The following is a 21,852-nucleotide window of genomic DNA, read 5'->3' as shown; positions in this document are numbered from 1 at the left end:
TATCAGTTATCAGGAACAATGAAATTCCTGCTGCTGCTTTGCTGGCATATTAGATGCAACAACAAAAAAACAAATGTACAATAAATTATCAGCTATTCTAAGTAAATTAGACCATGATGGTGCAAAAAAACAAGTATATAGAACAAATATAGTAGTGCAGATCATCAGACGTTTGCACTTAGAAATGAGCTGTTTTTCTTTATCGCCATCCAGTTGCTGAGGATAGATGCATGGTCCCTTGGCTTTCCCTTCCTGAAGTCAACAATAACTACTTTATCTTGATAACCTTGAGAGCAAGATGGTTGCTTTGTCACTACTCAACCAAATTATCGATTAGCCCTCTTTTACATTGACTCATTGTTCCCTATTATTCGTCCAATGATGGAGGTTTTGTTGGTGAATGTAATAATGGCTTTAGGGCTGTGTAATTTTGCAATCATTCTGCAGTTGTATGAATAATTGTGTTCCAGATTTGGTGATTTAGCTCCTGTAGACTACATTTGGTGAGATCCTTTAGATCTCAAGTTCTAGGAGCAGAATTGGGCCATTCGGCCCATCAAGTTTACTCTGCCATTCAATTACGGTTGTCTTTCCGTCAACCCCATTCTCCTGCCTTTGCCCCATAAACCACTGACACCCTTACTAATCTGTCAATCTCCGCCTTAAACATATCCATTGATTTTGCCTCCCCAGAATTCCACAGATTCACCACCCCCCATTAAAGAACTGCCCGAGGTCCATATGTCCACATCTGCACAATATTGTCTAATAGCTACATCCTTTAATACTACTTGATTAGAAGCCCATCAATCTCAAAATTCAAATTGGTAACCCATTGACACTTTTCTTTGGTAGAAGTTGGGGCTCTTCTGTTTACCTCAGCATGAAGATGTTTCTCCTAATTTTACTTTCCACAGTCCTGACTCTAATTTTGTCAAAATAATTATTTGTATTCCTAGACAGTATTCAGTATGCATTTCCAACATATCCAAGGTCTTTGTTGTGGATTTTGTGTGTTCTTAATCCCTCAATCATCAGATTCTTGTTATATGAGGAAGAATGGAGAGATATAACCAGACTATGCCTTTTATTCATTAATGTAGAAGATTTCATTTAAATGTATACAGTTCTTGGCAAATTTGACAGGGTAAATACAGAGTTGTTGTTTTACTCTGGCTTTTCTGTCTAGAACCATACACCGCAGATTTAAAACTAAAGAGCTGACTATTTGAGAAAGAATTAAGACATTTCTTCAAGGGATGATGGATTTTTAAAACAATTCTTGTCCATTTTGGAGGCTCAGTTGCTGATTCGGACATAAGTCAAACTATTTTTGATATCCAGTGATTGGAGAAGGGGGGGGTTAATTGTTTTGAAAATGAAGTCTAAAAGGTGGTCCCTGGTGTGGAGAAGTATGGTGGGACTGGGGTGCGAAGTGAGAGGGCAGCCTTCAATGCAGATGCACCATGTCTCTAGTTAATCTTGCCAGTTTCTACAGAAGCACTGTAGAAAGCATCCTGACACGATGCATCATATCTTAGTTTGGCAGCTGCTCTGCCCAAGACTCCATCTACACGTCATGCTGTTTCAGGAAAGCAGCCAACACAACCAAGGATCACGTATGCAATCATTCTTTCTTTTGTCGAACAGAAGATTCAAAAGCTTGAAAGCACGTACCACCAAATTCAAGAAAAGCTTCTTCCATGCTGTTATCAGACTATTGAACGGTCCAAATGAATTCCCAATCATACAATTTACCTTATTGTGGCCCTTGCACTCTTTTTAACCGCACTTTTACTGTAAGCTATAAAGCTATATTTTGCTTTCTGTTTTGCACCACCTAAGGTACTCTTGTGTGGTATAATTTACTTGGACAGCACGCAAGACACAGTTTTCACTGGATCTGAGTGCGTATAACAATAATAAACCAAACCATGCCATTCGCCCAAAAGCTCTGTGGAAATAATGAACCCAAGGAAAAAGGCCCAGATAAAATTAGTCACGAAACAATTCTGATGTTGATTTACTGGTAAACAAAGTTTGGGGCACATGGAAAAGGAATTCAGTTAACATTTGGCCCCTGAATATTGTGACCAATGATAGCAGTTGAAAATATAAATTTTTAGAATTTAAAATTCTCAGAATTAAAATAATATGTAACTAGAATCTTTAACATGTGCTGTTAAATTTACTTGAACAGAAAAGCTGTAGAGAGTTTGGCTGGAAACAGTGATGCAGAAATTCAGCGAGTGAAAGATACAAATCGGAAGGAGGTTCTTCAGGTAAAACAACTTCTGGGTGACCAGATCCATCTTTTGGAGGAGGTAAGTCTGTCCTGTATTTCTCTGTCTGTTCAGAGAGAGATTAGTGTTTTTAAACACTTCAGTTACTGATGTGGTTAACTTTTCAGTATTTTTCAAAAATGCCAGGCTTCATTTATTAAAAGCGAGTCTATTTTGTACAGATAAAACTTATAAAAGCTTTTTATTCACAAAATGCTGGAGTAACTCAGCAGGTCAGGCAGCATCTCGGGAGAGAAGGAATGGGTGACGTTTCGGGTCGAGACCCTTCTTCAGACCCTTCTTCAAACTTATAAAAGCAATCATGTAGAACTTGTCAATTTTATAACCATGGTCACCAACTTCTTCTCTTGCCCTCGTGTTCGCCAAGATCATCTCTGATACATTTTTTTTTCTGGAGACAAATTTGTCACTGGCATTGTTTTTTATAACTCATCAACTCGTACTGATTGTCCCTTAGTTGAACTATTGCTACCAACCAGGGTTCCAACCAGCCTTTCCAGATGAGGCTTGGGTTGCTCTACATCTCATCCAACCTGGTCTACTGCATCCAGTGCTCATGCTGCTATCTCCTTTACATTGGTGAAACCAAACATAGACGAGGTTACGATTCTGCAGAGTACCTACACTCTGTCTGCAATAGCCATCAGTTGGTGGGCCAAGATGGATTAGGGTAACTGCGGAGGCCCTGCAGCAGCCTATGGCTTTCTTGGCTTGCACTAATGTTGCTTGACCTGTGGAGCTCGTCCAATGTTCTATTTTGCTCTAGATCCTAGCACCTGCATTTTTTTTTGTTGTCTTCAAACCTTGCTTTGAGGTTTCTCGTGAGAACTAGGATCAAGAATTAACCAAACCTGCTTTGATGCTTCTCATGAGAACTAGGATCAAGAGTTAGCCAAACCTGGTTTGCTTTTCAATCAGATTTTTCAATATTTCTAAAGGCTGTTCCTCAAATTGTTTGATTTCCCCAAACTCATTGGAAAAAAAATAGATTATATAGCTTATCTTTGTTGCAATTTGTCCAGCTATAAGTTTTCAGAATTCATTTTGATTGGACTGCTTGCATAGAGTAAGTTGTGCCATAGATACCATTGATGGTCCTCGTGCATTTTCCTGTAACACATGGTAAACAGTGAAAACTGTTTTTACCCCTCGGGCCCAAATTTTTTGCTGGCTTGCTTTGGCCCAAATTTGCCTGAATTATTTTGTGGAATGTCTAAGCAACCTTTTTGAGGCATTTGGTCTTTCAGCGGGGAACCTGGAAATTTTATTCCTGACAGTTTAGTGCCCATTGGTTTTAATTTGGAGAAGAGGTTTTAAAAATCATTTTGCTTTTTCATCCCCACAATGGACATCAGGGTCTCAAGTTTGTGTGCAAATGCATTTTTGGACAGACAAGGGGAAATGTGTATATATTGTGAAGGGGGGTAAGTTATTGGGGAGAAAAAAACATTGTTTTTCTTTTTCTGAAATAAGGATGTTAAAACAACCCAGGCAGAATTGGAAAAGATGGCTACTATTGCCGAGCAAGAGAAAATTCGGAGTATGAACCTAGAAAAGCAGATTCTATCACTTAAAAAACAGAACCATATGGGATTGCCTTCATCCCCGGAACAGTGCAAGAGCCTCGTGGAAACTGAGCAGTGAGTACTAAGTACTTTGGTTTATCAATGTCAAACACACTAATTTTCATTTTGTCTTGTTACATTATTTTAATTTTGGCAATGCACTGTGGGTTTTGCTAGAAAGATAACAAGCGTTTGAATTTACAAAAAAATAACTTCTTTGGTGTTTTTCTATCGGTGCTCAAAAACATTACGTATAATTAAGTACTGTGTAGTCTTAATGCCATGATGATTCCACTCAAAGCATAGTTCCCAATATAAGAAACCTTATCTTTAGAACAATATTTAAAGCATTTGTCAATTTCTGCAACACTTGGTTAACTGTCTACGTGAACAGATTTTTTTTGTGTTTCAAATTTGTTAGGTTAATTGAGCAGTTGAGTGAGACCATCAAAAACAAAGATGCTCTCATTAATCGGCTTCAAAATGAAAAGACCAAGAATCAGGACAGTAACGTGGATTCTTACAATAAAATTCAGGAACTTACTGAAACTGTTCTGAAGAGAGCTGGTGAAATTGAAGTAAGTACCACTTATTTTATTCTTATTGCTTTCTGTAGCCTTTGTGTTTAATGTCATTATTTGTAATACGAGAAGACAGCTCCAGTGTGCCATTTACTTTTTCTTTTAAAATCTTTTTTGCTTCTACTGAGCAACTTCAATCAGAAATTTATCGCTTAGCTCAGCATTCTTTTTTGTCTCTTTCTGAAATGATTCGTTTAATGAGTCCAGGCTACAAATCCTTGCCTGTGTTTTTGCAGGTTCTTTGAAAGAGTTATAGTGCAGAAACTCCTGCTCCACTGAATGAACTGATTTCTTCTAGGTTTTTGTCCTTCCTGAAAATGTACATTCTTCAATTCCTCTAAAGAACACCTTTGTTGAGATGAATCCACGTTTGTTTCTAACACAATCCTCCTACAGTCAAGAAGGCACAGCAATTCCTCTACCTCACCAGAAGGCATGGGGAATACAGCACATCTCCAATAACTCTTCCAGTTTTTTGTGCCAAAGATAGCATCCCATCCACAGCTTGATATTGCGACTGCACAAAATTGCATAGAATTGTCAAGACAGCCAAGTCCATCACACAAAGCAATCTTCTTTGGCCCGCAGAGTGCTCGCCCACCAGCGATCAACCTGTACACTAGCACTACCCTACAGTAGGGACAATCTACAATAGCCAATTAACCTACAAACCTGTAGGTCTTTGGAGTGTGGAAGGAGACCAGAGCACCCGGAGAAAACCCATGTGGTCACGGAGAATGTACAGACAGGACCCATAGTCGGGAACAAACCCGGGTCTCTGGTGCTGTAACGGAGCATCTCTAGCACTGTGCCACCCTACCCCTAGTCCTAACCAATTCTATTTTTATCCATGTTGCCAATAAAAAGTCAATGTTGATGATAAACTGGTCAAGTCATTTGGAGCCTACTCAGAACTTAGAGTTACATTTCTTGTGATGAATGGAACCAGTTATTGCCTGCTGAAGCTGTAATAAATCCTGGGTGCAATGATTTCTCCACCCTCCTGAACATTTCTGAAACATGTATTACAAACAGAAGGAACATCAGTACTGGAGCGGTTCCAGCAAAGCTCTCTCTGCAGAATTCCACAAATCTATTGGTAGAATCATTGAACCAACATCAGTGCTCTCTCCCAAGCCAACATCTCCTATGTCAAACTCATCTATTGGCATTTTAGGATTTTCTTGATACCTCTCTTCAAAAGGGGCATGCTACTTAGCAATTCACACTATAAGAGATCATCAGCTGGATGCAAGAAATTATTATTTTGGGATGTTCTGTAGTCTCTTTTTATATTAAAAAGAAGTTATAACATTCCCACTAAATTGTAGAGATTTCTGGACCATGACACTCAAAATGGAAAAGATGCATTCTGGATGGCATTGGATCATGTCCTGCTGTTCCTGAGTGATTTTTTTTTTTACAATTCACTTTTCATGATGCATGCATAGGGGTGACTTTGCTTAATGGAATATAGTGGTAAAGATGGTTTACCAAGAAAACGATCTCTTACTTTACCTCCTCCCCATCATAAAACAGGGGTTGCCTGTACGTGAATTCTTAGTAATAGTATGGTAAATGGTTTTTCTAGATTAAAGTCTGTCATTATCCTTGTTACATATACAGCTAATTTCCTGTTTTACACAATGCTTTACATGACTATAATTGTCTGTAGGGAGTTGAAGTTGTATATTTATGTTATGCACTGTTTTCACAATTCTACTTGAATACACTCTCAAATGTGTAGATGTACTGTTTCTTCTTCAAACTCTGACAGCATTACCCATTCTGAAATGCCTGTGTTATTGCTCTGTCATTTGTTTATATTTCTAACTCTTGACCAGAACTTGCTCAGCTCTGATATTATTCCTTCATGCCAATTTGTATGCAATTTGGATAATATCCAGAGACCCTTTATAGTTCTGTCTTAATTTGGGCTATTGCTGCTTGTACTCCTTTGGCAGAACCACCACCCGTATCTAATGTCGTTGTGTTCTATGTGGGAGCCATCAATAGGGTTTTGCCTATTACTTCAGCCCGAGAGGTCTCCTTAACTCTGCACCAGACAGGCAAACTTGCCTATGGCGCGAGTGCTCAAGTCTGCACAGAACAATTACTGCACACTAACTATTTTCCCATCACATTCCTATGCCAATCTTTCTGTCCTTTATTTTCCTCCACTCTGGCAATGGAGAAAGCAAAGTCTGGAATCCAAACAGTGCACGTATGCACTTTCTACTACCAAATGAAGAAATTGTGTGAATAAATGTGTGAACCACAGAATTTTTATCCAAACATGTTATCAAATTATTGAGGGCCTTTTATCCATAGCAGCAGCACACTGAGGAAAACTGGCTTTCCTTTGTAGGAACAGTTAAATAATAATTAAGGTTGATGAAAGTTGTGACTAAAATGTGGGTTGATTTTATTGCCATTCTTATTTATACCTTCCCTTCTCGCACAGGCCCTTCGACATGAGCTTGCAAATGAGAGAAATCGCTTTCAAAAGGAAATGCAGGTAATTTTCCTTTTGTGTGCCGTATTGGCTGTAAATGGGATTCACTTTGTAATATGTATTTGAAGTTGAGTTCATCCAGGTTATTCATACTTTCCAGAAATTTTGGTAGGTTTGTGATTGGATTTCTGTGTTCATCTGAGCGTTATTTCTACACATCCTATGTCTCCGCTCAGAATAGGTCTTCTGCCTGTTTTGCTCCACTTTTAAATCTGGTTGCGTGTAATTGTTTCACTGTGGGATCTGACATTCAATAAAACAAAATGTTAATGATATCCCGGGAGGTCATCTAGTATTTGTGGAGAGGAATTATCAATATTTTAAGTCGATGACTTTTCTGCAGTTCCTGTGCCTCTAAAAGGTTGATGCCTTTTCTCTCTTTGTACATGCTGTGATGTAGGTAATGACTAATTTTCTTACGGCTTCACTTCTCAAACGGGACCCTACATGAACTTGCCAATGAGAGAAGTCGCTTTCTCTTTCACCACTACAGACACCCTCTCAGTAATGTGGCTGAATGTATTCCAGAGTAATGGACAGTTTACACCTTGGCCAGTGATAACAAGCTGCCTATCCTAGCATTTCCATTGTTTTTTATTAACTATCTGTTTTTCAGAATCAACTGATTTTTTTTCATGGTCTGCTGAACATTGCTGTATTCAATTTAAGAATCTTGAAAGCACTGGGTTCAATAAATAAATTTGACTCTGTTCCAACTAGCTTTGATGTAGTCTTGTACTGAGGATTAAGGACACGTTTATTTTCCCAGTGATATTTGTTCAATGCTTGAGGCTGTTGCTCACTGGAAGCTGGATTATTGACAGATGTGACACAGCTAAAATGTGATGGGATATTTTGTATGGAAGACTCCATGCAAAAAGTGTGGAATTGACACATTGCTTCGCATTAAATCAGCTTCTGATAATTAGGTAATTGGAGCTGGGTAATTTGGGTCAGCTGCAAGTTGTGTTGCCTAGGAATCTGAATATGTGAGTTGTGCTAAAGTACAGATTTGCGAGTGCTAAAGTATGCAGTAACCAATGAATATGGTATCTAGATTTTGAGTAAAGGACTTCAGCGAGATGATGATAAAAATTAAGAGAAAGGGGAAGGTATTTAGTGCAGACCAATTGGCCCCTTGGATTAGGGGATTATCATCAGAGAGGATTTTAGTATGCTGGGTCTAGGCTCTCCAGTACAAAATTCTTACGTGGTAGACATTGAGGCCGATCTTTCCTCGAGTTGGGGTATAGAGGTAAGAGGTTATTCTCTAAAAGTAAGTTTGGCCATTTATGTCTGAGATGAGATGTCTCTTTATCCAGAAGGTAGAGTCATTGAATAATACAGCACAGTAGTTAAATTATATGGAATTGTCTTCTAAGTGGATTGTCGTGGCTTTGTGCCTGAATATATTCGAGCTTTAGTTTGGTAGATTTTGCATATTTATGGGAATTGAGGGATATGATCTGAAAAAGAAAATGACACTGATATGAAAGATGAATCATAGTTTTGTCGAATGGTGAAGCAGCAATGAGGGGCTGATGGGCCTTCTGCTTTCATGTTCTTATAAAATTGTATTGAGTGGAACTCTGAGATGTGGCTGCTGTTGAACAAGTAAACTCTCTGGATGGGAAAGCACTTAATATTCCTGACATTTGCTGAAGGACATAGACCTATGACCCACAACTAATTGTAGCATTTTTACCACATTAATTATACCCGTTTCTATTTGCAGTGAGTGATTTTAGAAGTTGGTGGGGAATTTCACATGTTTGCTTTGAGGATCTCCTTTTTTCCATGCATATGTGAACTTAACTAAAACAAAAGCTAGGTACATTTTTTAGTAGGTGTTGGTGCAAACCCCAATATGATTTATATATTTTTGGTTTCCAAGTCTGCATTCAAGATTTTTGTGTGTCCTCTTTATATCACTTCTTTGTAGGAATAGTATTTTAAATTTTGCTCTTTATAATTATGCAGAGAAACTACTTAACTCTAGATAATATATTTCCGTCAGTTTTTACTATTTTACCACTTGCTGTGTTGTGTGTGAACTCTTGCTGTTTAATACAAGACTGTGCCAGGCCAATCTCTGTCATAGGGGAATATTGAAATGTGTTTTTAAACGCAAGACTTTGTGCCTCTGAACCTTTGTTCATAGTTCAGAAAGATTTTTCTGACCTGATCTGTGCGTGACACCCTCTAAATGGTTTTGTGTAATCTATTTCCGGTTAAGCAAATCAGCAAGTGGCTCTTGTAACTGCAAGGGGCTGCTTGACTAATTACTTTGTTTGAAGACGGTAGGAGATCTCTAGTTGGCTTTGTATTTGTGATGAAATTACCAGAGTAAACTTCCCAATCTGGCAGGCTGTGTGTGCCCTGTATATCGTACTGCTGCCTCAAACATAAGAGCATGACTGATTCTTGAAGACCACGGAGAGAAAGCAGACAAAACTGTTCAATTTGGATTGGAAGGCAGAATACTTCTTTGCAATTGGATTCGGGGGGGGGGGCTGCAGTTGAACATTCAAAGCAATATTAATATTAATCTGGGAGGAGTTGGCTGCGCCTAACGGCTGCGGCTCTCTGGCAGTCCGTTGTCTTTTTTTCTTTTTTTTTTGTTTGTGTCGGTGTTGGGATGGTTTTTGTTTCTGTTTTTGGCTGTGTATGTGTGGTGGGGGTGTGGTGGGGGGGGTGGGGTGGGGCGGGGGGAAACCTTTCTTTTATTAGGTTTCTTCCCCGGGGCGCAGCTCGCCCGCGGGGCCTTCCATCGCCCGGCGCGGTTCGGCTGCGGGACTTAACATCGCCGGCGCAGCTCGGCCGCGGGACGTTTTCAGTGCCCGGTGCGGCTCGGCCGCGGGACGTTTCGGTGCCCGGCGCGGCTTGGCCGCTGGACTTAACATCGCCAGCGCGGCTCGGCCGCGGGACGTTTCAGTGCCCGGTGCGGCTCGGCCGCTGGACTTAACATCGCCCGGTGCGGCTCGGCCGCGGGACGTTTCAGTGCCCGGTGCGGCTCGGCCGCTGGACTTAACATCGCCCGGTGCGGCTCGGCCGCGGGACGTTTCAGTGCCCGATGCGGCTCGGCTGCGGGACGTTTCAGTGCCCGGCGCGGCTCGGCTGCGGGACTTAACATCGCCCGGTGCGGCTCGGCCGCGGGACGTTTCGGTGCCCGGTGCGGCTCGGCCGCGGAACGTTTTGGTGCCCGGTGCGGCTCGGCCGCTGGACTTAACATCGCCCGGTGCGGCCGCGGGACGTTTCGGTGCCCGGGGCGGCTCGGCCGCGGGGCCTTCCATCCTCTTGCGGGGGCTGTGCGTGTCGGTTGCCTGTCCGTGGGTGCGGGGGGAAGAGAGGGGAAGTTTTGTTGCCTCCATCACAGTAAGGGGGTGTTTGGAGTCACTGTGATGGATGTTTGTGTTGGGGTCGGGTGTCCTGTGTTTTTTTCTTTTTGCTGTGTTTTGTGACTGCTGAAATTTCGTTCGGTGTTGTGCCGAATGACAATAAAGTGTTGTTATGTTATGTTATGTTATAGATATTGGAATCTGCTGAAAGTTATTAATTTCTATATTGGTATCTTCCTAGACTGTTTTAGCTTTATTTAAATTGATTTTGAAAAATTGGTAGTATATTGACACTGAAGTTGTATTCCATATTGCCTTTTCTATTGCATATGCTCTAGAATGTGCTCACTGTGGAAGTTACAAACAGGAAACGGGTAGTTTTTCTAAATTAAGCGTACAGTCACTCGACGGGTGAAATAGGAAGGAGGCCTAGTTGCACAAGACGTCATTTTGAAAGTTCACGTGGCAAAAAAAAGTCCGACGTTTCGTGCGAGCTGCAGAAGGCAGCAACAATTAAACTGCTTAGCTTGTACTTCCTAAAATATTTGAAAATCGTGCGCTGAGGAAAGAGAGAGCGGTGTATCTAACGGAAGAGTGGAATAAGTTCGATTTTGGAATCTGGTGGATCATAGAAGTGGTAAAAGCTCTTCAGCAAATGGTGATCAAGGTTTATCATCTCAATTCAGCCTTTTGTAAAGCTAAGTGATGGGGAGTTCTGTGGGGCACCAGTACTTTCAGTCGCAGGCTGTGGTCTACATTCAATGAAGAGATCTTTTTTGGAAGGAAAACAACAGCAGCTTGCAATGCCACTAGATTAATGGGCACTGCTCGTATTTTTGTCGGCTTGTGTCTGCATCGTTATTGAAATGAGGAAGAATTTCTCACAGGATGGTAATTGGTTTTAAACCTTAAGTTCAATCCAGTAAAAGAGGTGACTTTTAAATATTGGCAATCAATGGTTTTTGTTTGAGAAGCTTGTGGAAAAAATTAGTGCTGCCTCGTCCATTGGAAACTGCAGTCGATCACCATAGCAACTCTTGATGCAGCTTTCCTTTGTTTTTGGAATTCATGAGGACAAGGAATTGTAGAACACAACTAAAGGGGCTTTCAACTGTTCATCACTTACATCAGTGATTCGTCTTGTGCTGAGCAGATTTTGTGCTTTTAAAAAGGTTGGAACTCAATGGATATGAAGGGCATTTGTCGAATATGTTGCAACAACCTGCAAGGTAATCAACGTCGCTGGATTTTCAACACTTGTAGCAAAAGAAGATTACAAATTGTTCTCTCCTATATATTGGGTTACACCATTCGGCGTGATGGCCAAGGAGAGTTCTTGTGTAGTAAATGTGCCTTCATGTTGGAGAAGGTAATCAAATATGATATTGTTATTGCTCGTGTTAAGACTGTTTCCAGCGAAAGGCTACAGATGTTGACAGCAGAGAAAGACCAGCTAATTCAATGTATTGTGCACATGTACTTCAGGTATAATGAAAGTTCCAAAAGTTTCTGTAATAAGGAAGTAAGTCTCTGCCCTGAAATTGAACATCCACCCTCTTTACAGTACAGCTTGCTTCTCCAGGATGAATCTATTTTTTCTGAATTTTGGAAGCCACAACCGAGCAGCAAGGAAATCTTGGGCTGCTCGAACTGCTGGCGGTCTTTCACCAGAGGACATAAGAAGAGACTGTGCCTCTGTTCTGACTCGGTGAAGGTAGCTGATTTATTCTGTGACTTGGTGTGTTCCACCCCCAGATGGGCCACGCAGGGAGGCCTAACAGGAAATGCAGGCTCACGAAGCCAGTCACAGAGTTTGTGCTTTGATTTAGTACCAAGAAATCCAACTCCTGTGGGGAAGCTGGCCAATCGCCTTTGTACCAGTAACCTGGAAACTGCAAGCACACCATTATTAAATTCCACCAGGATTGATTGGAAAATTGAAAAACCGGAAACATTTCAGCTGAAATCTACACTTAACCACAATGATTTGACTGAAAACTCTCCCTCGTTGAGACATCACATTGCAAATGCAATTCAGGAAATTAAGTATGTCGAGTACAAACCAGTGGCATTTTTCTCAAAAAGCAAGATACCAAGGCGTGTGGCATTTTGTGCAAGGAGACCTTTACAGAGATACAGCTTTGCAGTAGATTTGCAAGAAAGCTATAACTTTGACAGTGCAACATCCGAGCAAGAAGTATGGGCAGCGCTAGAACAAGACTCTCCTTTCAAACCCGAGGTAGTTAAGTTTTGTTAGACGTGTGTATTTGAACTAAAACTAACCTTGGTGTGTTGTACAATATGGATTGGTAGAATTTGGGATACATGGGAGGATATATTGCAGGGAAAATTAGTGGGGACAGGTTGGGAGTTCCGTGTAAGCATTCATGAAAACTCTCCCTCGTTGAGACATTACATTGCAAATGCAATTCAGGAAATTAAGTATGTCGATTACAAACCAGTGGCATTTTTCTCAAAAAGCAAGATACCAAGGCGTGTGGCATTTCAAATATGAAATATAATCAATTAAGTCTCCACCTCTTTTCCCCAGTACCCCTGCAATTTATTTGTTCATGCACATCCACCTCCTTTTGATTATCTTTTTTGCCATTTAACTAGACTAAGGTAATTTGTCGGAGCCAACTAACCTACCAGCCTGTCTTTTGGACCTGTGGGGTAAATGAAGCATCTGGAGAAACGTGAATCATTTTTTTGAATATCAACATCTGTAAATATGTCTGGTCTAGTTCTTGTTTTACCTTGGCCAACAATGTAAATACTAGAGTTTGGTGTGGAAGTATTGGTGTCTGGTCTCTGGTCATTGGCTTTTTTTTGGAACATTGTTGCCTTTTTAAATTGCTGAACAGTATAGCATTGGAACAGGCTCTTCAGCACACCATGTGTGTGCCACTCGTGATGCCAGATTAAACTAACCTGCACATGATACATATCCCTCTATTCCCCTCATGTTCTAAATGCCTCTAAACGCCATTGTGTCTGTTTCCACCACCAACCCAAACAGCATGATCCAGGCACCCACCGTTCTGTTTAAAAAAAAATTAAAAAAATTCCAACACACCTTTTTAAATGCCCCCTCACCTTACAGGTATAGCTTCTAGTATATGATATTTCTATCCTGAGAAAAAGATTCTGTCTATGATATTTGTGCCTCAATGTTATATTGTTTTATCAAGTCTCTCCTTGGCCTCCAAATTTCCAAAGAAAACAATCCAGTTTTTCGAGCTTGAATTATAGCAAATACACTAATTCCAGGCACCATCCTGGTAACATTCCATGTAATGCAGTGAGCAAAACTACACAAATACTCCAAATGTGGCCTAACTGGAACCTTAAAAAAAATTTTTTTTTATACACCTGCAACATAACTTCTTGATACTTGAATTCAATGCTCCGATCAATGCATGCTGTATACCACCCTTTTTATTTGTGTTGCCACTTTCAGAGTACTATGAACCTGGACCTGTTCTGTACATCAATGCTGTTAAGAGTCCTGTCATTTACTATACACTTTCTCCATGCATTTGAACTCCCAAAGTGCAACACCCGCCCAGATTATACTTCAGCTGCCATTTCTCTTACTATATTTTCAACTGATCTATAGCCCGCTGTATCCTTTGACAACCACCTTCACTATGCACACTCCATCAATTATTTTGCATCATTTATAAACTTACTAATCTGTCAAAGTACATTTTTGAAAATATCCGTCATTCACATCACAAACGGAGGACCCAGCACTGATGCCTGTGAAACTTCACTGGTTACAAACCTCCAGTCAAAATAACTACCCTCTATCATCTCTGACCAAGACAATCTTGAGTCCAATCTACTGAGATACTGTAAATCCTATGCATTTTGATCTTCTGGATTAGCGTGCCACGAGGGACATCACTTGCCTTACTAAAGTCCATGTAGACAACATCCACCACCCTACCTTCATCAATCATGGTCACCAACTTAAAATAAAAATTCAGTCGTTAGTAAGGTACAACCTGCCCTGAACATAGCAATGCTGTCTATCTCGAATAGGCTCCTTGCTTTTCCAAATGTGAATAAATCATACCCTGAAGAATCTTCTCCAATAGCTTCCCTACCACTAAGGTATACCAAACTACAACTTCCTGGATTTTCCCTGTTGCCCTTCTTAAATAAAGCAACAACTTTTACCACTTTCCATTCTTCTGGGACCTCTCCTGTGGCTAGAGAAAATGCATAGATATCCATCAAGGCCCCAGCAATCTTCTCTGCTGCACCTCTCAACCTGGGATTGTTCCTAAAATGACCTGGGGGACATACACCTCAATGTTCTCCTGTAGACATGACTCGGGCTCCCCATTGATCTCAAAATGCCCTCGATTATTAATATACCCTACACTGATCTTACTAACCTCTGTGTCCTTCTTGGTGAATACTGCTACAAAGTGAAGGTATTTATTTCACAAAATGCTGGAGTAACTCAGCAGGTTAGGCAGCATCTCAGGAGAGAAGGAATGGGTGACGTTTCGGGTCGAGATCCTTCTTCAGACTGCTACAAAGTACTCGTTTATTACCTCGCTTATTTTCTCTGGCTCCAGTCATAAATTCCCTCCCTTAGCTCGACAACCCAGTGCTACTGCCAGGCCAATTGGGTTTTATGGCCAATTTAAGGTGGGCTTGGAGATTACAGGATGGTGCCTAAAACGTGATGACTCTTGTGTACTGACTCTAGTCTACTATCTTACACACCTGTACTTAGTATGATTGTGCCTAATGTGTCACCGAACTGTACTTGGGTACGCATGACAATAAAGTACCATTGAACTATTGAGTGATCCTCCTCCCTAGCTACCCTCTTTTTAATGTGTAGATAAAATGCCTTTGGATTTTCCTCAACTTGCAAAGACATTTTATGGATCCTTTTGGCCATCCTAATGCCCTGTTTAAATTCCTTCTCGCTTTCTTTGTATTCCTTAAGGGGCTTGTCTGATTTCAACTTCCTAAACCTTGCATGCTTTCTGTTTCTTTTTCATTAAATTTGTACCATCTCCCTTCATTCAAGGTTCCTGAACCTTGCCATCTTTGTTTTTTTCCCCTCACTGGAACACACTGGTCCTGAATTCTGATAAACAGATCTTTAGACAACTCCCACCTGTCATGTTGACTTGAACACTAATAACTGCTCCTAATCTACTCTTCCTAGTTTCTGCCTAATGTTGTAATGTGCCTTCCCTCGATTTAGCACTTTCCCCTGAGGTCTAGAATTATCCTTATTCATAACTATCTTAAAACGTAAGGAGTTGTGATCATTCTTCCTTAAATGCTTTCCTACTGAATGTCTGATTGTCTGGCCAGGCTTATTTCTCAAAACAAGGTCCAGTATGGCTTATCTCCTAATTGGATTATCTGCTAGTTGGACGGATGTGTGCTTACGAAGGGTTTAGAAGGATGTGGGACTTGCCCCGAATGCCAACTTGGTTGGCATGGACAAGGAATGTTTCAGAGCCTGTTTCCATGTTGTAGTTCTGACACATTGTTTTAAGAAACCTTTTTATGCGTCCATCAAATTCTGCCCCGTCTACGCCTCTTGCACTGAGGAAGTTCCAGTCAATATTGAGGAGATTAAAGTTTTCCCACTACACCAACCCTGGTACTTTTGCATCTTTCCAAAATCTATCTACGTATCTGTTCCTCTTTCTTGCTGGGTTACTGGGAGACCTGTGGTTCAATCCCATCAGCATGATAGCACCTTTTCTTTTTATTTTCTAGGGTTGTTCCTTCACTTAACCCTCAGTTTCTAGCTTCAAGAGTTTAAGGCTGTGTCTTTGTTTCTGATTGCAACATTCATCATTTTCTTAAGACTTTCATTGTTCTTGGATGTTCACAGCCTCCACTTGTGCCCTCCTTTTCCTACAGTCTCTCTGCTGCTTTGTTTTCCAGTTTTCATTAACATATGCCTTATCATGGCTCCATGGTTCTGTATGGAAACCCCCTTCCCAATATTTCTCCACTCTCCTCCAGGCTCAAAACATATTTCTACTCCCTAGCGTTTGAGGCTCATTGAGGAGGCGCTGTGAACTGTTTGAGTGCTACTGTATGTTTTCATTTTTTTTTTCTATTGGAACCTAATCAAATGTACAGCACTTTGGTCAACGTGGGTTGTTTTTAAATGTGCTATACAAATAAAATTGACTTGACTTGACTTGACCTGTTGCTGCATCTGCTCTTATTTAATTTGACTTCACCCTGCTCTGCATTTTAGCACTTTCCCGTTAATTTTCATTATTGGTGCTGTCTGACTAATGGTCTGTTAATAAATACATTGAGAATTCTATAAAGGTTCTTCACAGTATGCAAATCACGACCATATACAATCTTTAATCCCATAAGCGTCTTGCACAAATTAATCCAGAAAAGCGCACTTGTAAAATATTAGTCCAATTTTTCAAAGCTGAGCGAAATCCAATTGTACCTTGGCAAGGGAAATATTCTTGAAAGAATCTCAAGCGACGATGTAGAAAACCCACAAAGACATGACAAAAAAAAAACCTGGAGCAGTAATGCAGGGGAGATAATACATCATTTAACTAATTCCTGGTTAGTAAAGAACTTTTGGACTTCTGCCATTTGAGTTGATCAATTTCTACCCCAGGTCCAATCTGACAAATCCACTGCATTTATTTTTTGTGAACTCTTGCAGAACTTGGTTGAGAAACAGAGGCGACTGGGACAGTTAGAGGTCGAAGCCAAGCAGTTGAAAGTTGACCTTAACGTTGTTGAAATTGCAAACGGTACTTTACAAGGAAAGCTAAAGGAAGCAGATGCTGCAAATGAGGTACACATTCATTTATTTGTTTCTTCTAAAGGATGCAAAAATGTTTTGGTTTTAAACGTGCTTTTGGTTTTTGATTCAAAGGTACAGGATGGGAAGCAAGCCCCTCGCCCCCAGAGTCCACCCAACCAATGATCACCTGCTTGCATTAGTTCTATGTTATCCCACTTTTGCATTCACTCCATACACACTAAGGGCAATTTTGAGGCCAATTAACGTAGAATCTCACATGTCTTTGGAATGTGGGGGGAAACCGGAGGAAAACTATGCAGTCACATGGAGAATGTGCAAAGTCCACACAGATGGCACCCGAGATCCAGATCCAATCCTGTGGCGCTGCAGCTCTACTAGCTGCCCGCCTGTGCCACCCTAAGAATGTCTATCTCAGAGGAATTTTTGATTATGTAGAAATCCACTTTGACAATCTAAATAAACATTCATTTCTGAGAGGAAAGCTGGTAGATCATAATCCAATTTTCATCAGATTAATGTTTCCTATGAATTATTTTTTTAGACTCTTCAAGGACAGGCTAATGAAAAGGTCAATGAGCTGACTGCAGAGAAGCAGAATAGTCTGAAACGCGATAAAACCATTCAAGGACTGACTTTGGCTCTGAAGACTAAGGATACAGAGGTCTGGGTCTCTCCATTGTGAATAATTTATGCTGTAGTCTGGGTTCACGAACAATATTTGAAATATTTTGCTTTATTTGCACTGTTTAAAATCAGATCAAGGAGCTTTACCAAGAAATTGAAGAGCGAGATAATGCACTGGTTAAAGCAAGAGACTCAATACATAAAGCACAGCTGCAAAAATTTCAGGTAAGTGGCAAACCTATTTAAATCTGTTCAGGCAATCCTATGTTTTAGTTTAAGTGAACAATTTCATGTTGAGAATTTTTGGTCTTCAGGGAGCAGAAGAATATCAAAGCCTCATGACTGAGAAAGAGAATGAGCTTGCAGAGCTCCGTGCCGATCGCAATGGAAAAGCAATGGAGGTCCAGAAGTTGCAAAGAGCATCGAACCGTCAAGAGCAGGAGCTGAAAGATCTGACTGAGACAAAGGTTAAACTGGAAGAGGAGGTGGAAGAACTACAGCTACAGAAAAAAAAGAGTGACAAGACCATTAATGTTGGTGTCCATTCTGTAGCATGCCTTCATTTTAAGTTATTTTCCACTGTTGCCACAACTACATAACAAATGTAATGAAAATCCCCGCTTTTTCTGTGGTTTTTCCAAAAGTCCCCAAGTGTATCATGTACCAATTAATTGCTTTGAAATCCTGTCCTTGTATGAATATAGCCAGCTGTTTTGTCAGATGTTTTTGTAATTGAGGGTTTAAAAATAATTCCAATTGGATAAGTATCCTACAAAGTGAATATCATTTCAAAGATTTTCTAATAGTTCCCCAAATTATCTGAGGTAATGTGTATATCAAGCTCAGTTTACACCATGAGCTGTGTTACCTTTTTACTTTAATTGGACCTACCTACTTTGCTGCATCTTCATATTTCAATTTATATTATTTTTGAATTTAGATTTAGCTAAAACATTACAATGAAACTTTCCAAGTTGCCATAAAAACTAAATGATTTTGAGGAGAGAATTGCACCTCCTCCATGCCATTCACACACTTGGAATATCCAGCAAGCTTTGCTGTCATGTAGGGAAAGGTGATAGACAATTTCAATTCAAGTAGTTCTTATTGTCATATGCACAAGTTCAATGAAAACCTTGCTTGCAGCAGCATCACAGGCACATGGGCTCCGACAAAACACAAAAACAGGTTATATATAATTTACACAGAAATTCTACATCTTCAATTTGCGCACATTAGTATGTGCAGGATATGTGCCTGGATGATATACTTCCAAAAGACGATGAAAACATTAACCAGGATATGAGGAAAAATGAAGTTGGAAATGTTCCCAGTGATTATTCTTGCTTAGAGATTCCAAATTGCCTCTCCTGAAATCTTTAAGATACCAGAGTCTCATTCAATTAGTGAGCCTTGCTTGTAACAATGCTATCATTCAGTGAATCTATTTTGTAATTTTTACTGCGTTGTAATATTCTTTTTTTTAAGGTAGCACTAAATGTTTGGTAATTTTTCTCAATATAGATTTAGTATTGAGAATATCTCTTTTAATACTAGGCTTTCCTGAAAGGAAATCAGTCACTTATTGATTCTGCCCACGTGTGTTCAACACTTCTACAATATCCAGAACAAAACAATAGATAGTTAAGGACTAACAAACTCGTAATTTTTAACCTGAAAAGGAATACAATGATAAAGCCCCCCTCACCTGTATCCGCCTATCACTTACAAGATCCTTTTCTCCCCACTAACCCCACCCCAACTACAATTGGACTGAAGAAGGGTAGCAACCCAAAATGTCGCCTATCCATATCTTCCAAAAATGCTACCTAATCCATTGAGTTACTCCAGCATTTTGTGTCCCTTTTTTTAAACAATGCAATAAAGCTTTGAACATATTTTCTCCTTGTGAGCACTTAGATAATGTTCATATTTGAATAATTTCCAAAGACTGCACTTAATGAGTGGATTACTGTCATTATGCCATCAGCACTCACTTAGTGCAGCAGAAAAGTGTGAGACTTTTTTCTGTATTCTCTCTTCTGATTCATCAAAACATGATAAAAATGCTTTCCTGATATCCATTATACATTGAAACACTATCTTTGTTTCAATGCATAGGGAGAAAATATTCTCATTCAACAATCTAAGGTAGTCTAGCTTCAAATTTTAAAATGAATCTAAATTAACAGCAATGTAAATTTTCTATTTTCATATTTAAGTTAATCCTTTTGCTAACAGCATATGGTTTTAGTTTTGAGTATCACAATGCAAGAGTCCCTATTTTAATATTAGGTTTTGTAAATGTTTCTGTTCTAACACTTCCTTTGTCTCCCTGGTGTTTGTCTCACTATCTGCAGGATATTCAAAACCACATTCAGAAACTGGGTGCAGAGTTGGCGGAGAAGGAGCATGCAATAGAGCACCGGTATCAGTCTCTGCTAACAGAGAACAAACAGAAGCTGCAAAGCCAGGAATTGGTTATCGAGCGGTTAACAGACAACTTAAACAATAAAGATAGATTACTTCAGGTGTGGGCCCGCAAAGCTACTGTGGAAAAATAATCTAATTGGAACTGTCATGAAAGTTGTTGTATAATTAGCTTTTTGTGTAAAAAAAACAAACAAATCTGACGAATTGCTTGTGAATAATGTATCGGTAATGGCCATCACATCTTAATCCATCAGTTGGATATATTACTAAGCTGTAAACTTGAGTCTTTACCTTTTGTTGTTGAAATTGATTCATACCTGGCTATATGTGATCAGAACAGAAAAATATATTTCTGCCATTCTGATCAATAATATCTAGCCAACTAGATAATATCATTAGCACTTTGATTAGAATGATCACCGAATAAAATATTGGGTTAGGGGTAGAATGTGCAATGTTACTTTAAGAATGAGAAAATAAAATTGTATCAATATACATTTGGCCTCCATTAACTTTGTATACACTTTTGCCTCATGGTCCCCATTGTGTGCGTGTATGTAATTGAGAATCTCTTTTGCACCCTTGGGCCACTTTAAAAAAAAAATCTTACTTGCTTCGCCACCCCTGCTGATAAATAGTTCATTCTAGGTTGCACTGCAGCAAGCCACGTATATGAAATTATACATTGCACCTAACTGTGACCAAATCATAATTGGGGGAAATTGCAATAAGCTTCAGGGTGTAATTCATTGAGAGAAACATCAGTTGCTGTCTCTATAAAATAGTTTAGTGCCTTAATTGACTCATTTACATGTGGCCAAAGTTATGTCTTGCTAGAGAACATTAAATTTTACCCATAAAGCATGAATTTTTCAATGGGAGAGAAGTAATCTGTGCAAAATTTAGTTAGTGTTTCCATCTTGATATTCAAGTCTGTCAGTGGGGATTTGATCCTACAACCTTCAGATCAATGCTGCTGCTACTTGAATGCCCCCAGTGTGAGATAAAAGACCTATTTTTGGATGCAATCCTTGGAAACAAACTGACACTGCGAAGAGGCATTGGTGAATAGCAGGGGTCAATAATTAAAAGCAAATACAGCTCAGCTTTTTTTTTTCTTGTAGTTCCAAAATCTTAGTACTGATCACTTATTTTCTCTTCCTTTCTCTCCACACACACCAGGAATACACAGAGCTGCTAAAAGGAGTTCCACAAGCAGGAGATCAGAGTCCTAGTGGAAAAGATGCTTTGATTGCTAAACTGCGTGATCGTCTGAGGGAGAAAGATGGGGCTCTTGAGGTATTCCCTGCAGTGAATTCTATATCGGCGAATTCAACATTGATACTGTAAAAATAATGTTTATTAGAGTACATGGCAGCAATATACCATACTACAGTGCCCTCCATAATGTTTGGGACAAAGACCCATCATTTATTTATTTGCCTCTGTACTCCACAATTTGAGATTTGTAATAGAACAAATCACATGTGGTTAAAGTGCACATTGTCAGATTTTAATAAAGGCCATTTTTATACATTTTGGTTTCACCAGTGTTACAGCAGTATTTGTACATATCCCCCCATTTCAGGGCACCACAATGTTTGGGACGTAGCAATGTCATGTAAATGAAAGTAGTCATGTTTAGTATTTTGTTGCATATCCTTTGCATGCAATGACTGCTTGAAGACTGC

The 21,852-nt window shown here is 39.8% G+C and overlaps 1 protein-coding gene across 7 annotated transcripts in view; it reads left to right on the top strand.

Moving 5' to 3' along the window:
- Positions 1 to 21,852, top strand: part of cdk5rap2 (CDK5 regulatory subunit associated protein 2) — a 106,016-nt gene that overhangs the window by 17,768 nt on the left and 66,396 nt on the right. For 5 of the 7 annotated variants that reach the window (XM_078426466.1, XM_078426462.1, XM_078426461.1 and 2 more), the window contains exons 1-7: positions 10,865 to 12,541; positions 17,000 to 17,134; positions 17,646 to 17,765; positions 17,861 to 17,953; positions 18,043 to 18,261; positions 20,089 to 20,259; positions 21,344 to 21,460. In XM_078426466.1, the coding sequence (XP_078282592.1) occupies positions 11,486 to 12,541; positions 17,000 to 17,134; positions 17,646 to 17,765; positions 17,861 to 17,953; positions 18,043 to 18,261; positions 20,089 to 20,259; positions 21,344 to 21,460 (1,911 nt within the window). In that variant the 5' untranslated portion in view covers positions 10,865 to 11,485. Of the gene's footprint in view, positions 1 to 2,200; positions 2,325 to 3,776; positions 3,944 to 4,289; positions 4,447 to 6,913; positions 6,968 to 10,864; positions 12,542 to 16,999; positions 17,135 to 17,645; positions 17,766 to 17,860; positions 17,954 to 18,042; positions 18,262 to 20,088; positions 20,260 to 21,343; positions 21,461 to 21,852 lie in introns of those variants that run through there. The other 2 variants (XM_078426465.1, XM_078426464.1) reach the window with 2 other exon arrangements.

The sequence above is a fragment of the Rhinoraja longicauda genome, chromosome 31 (assembly GCF_053455715.1).
Source record: "Rhinoraja longicauda isolate Sanriku21f chromosome 31, sRhiLon1.1, whole genome shotgun sequence".
NCBI classification, from domain to species: Eukaryota; Metazoa; Chordata; class Chondrichthyes; order Rajiformes; family Arhynchobatidae; genus Rhinoraja; species Rhinoraja longicauda.
The sequence above is the reverse complement of the archived record's forward strand: the minus strand, read 5'-3'. Positions and strand labels throughout refer to the sequence as shown.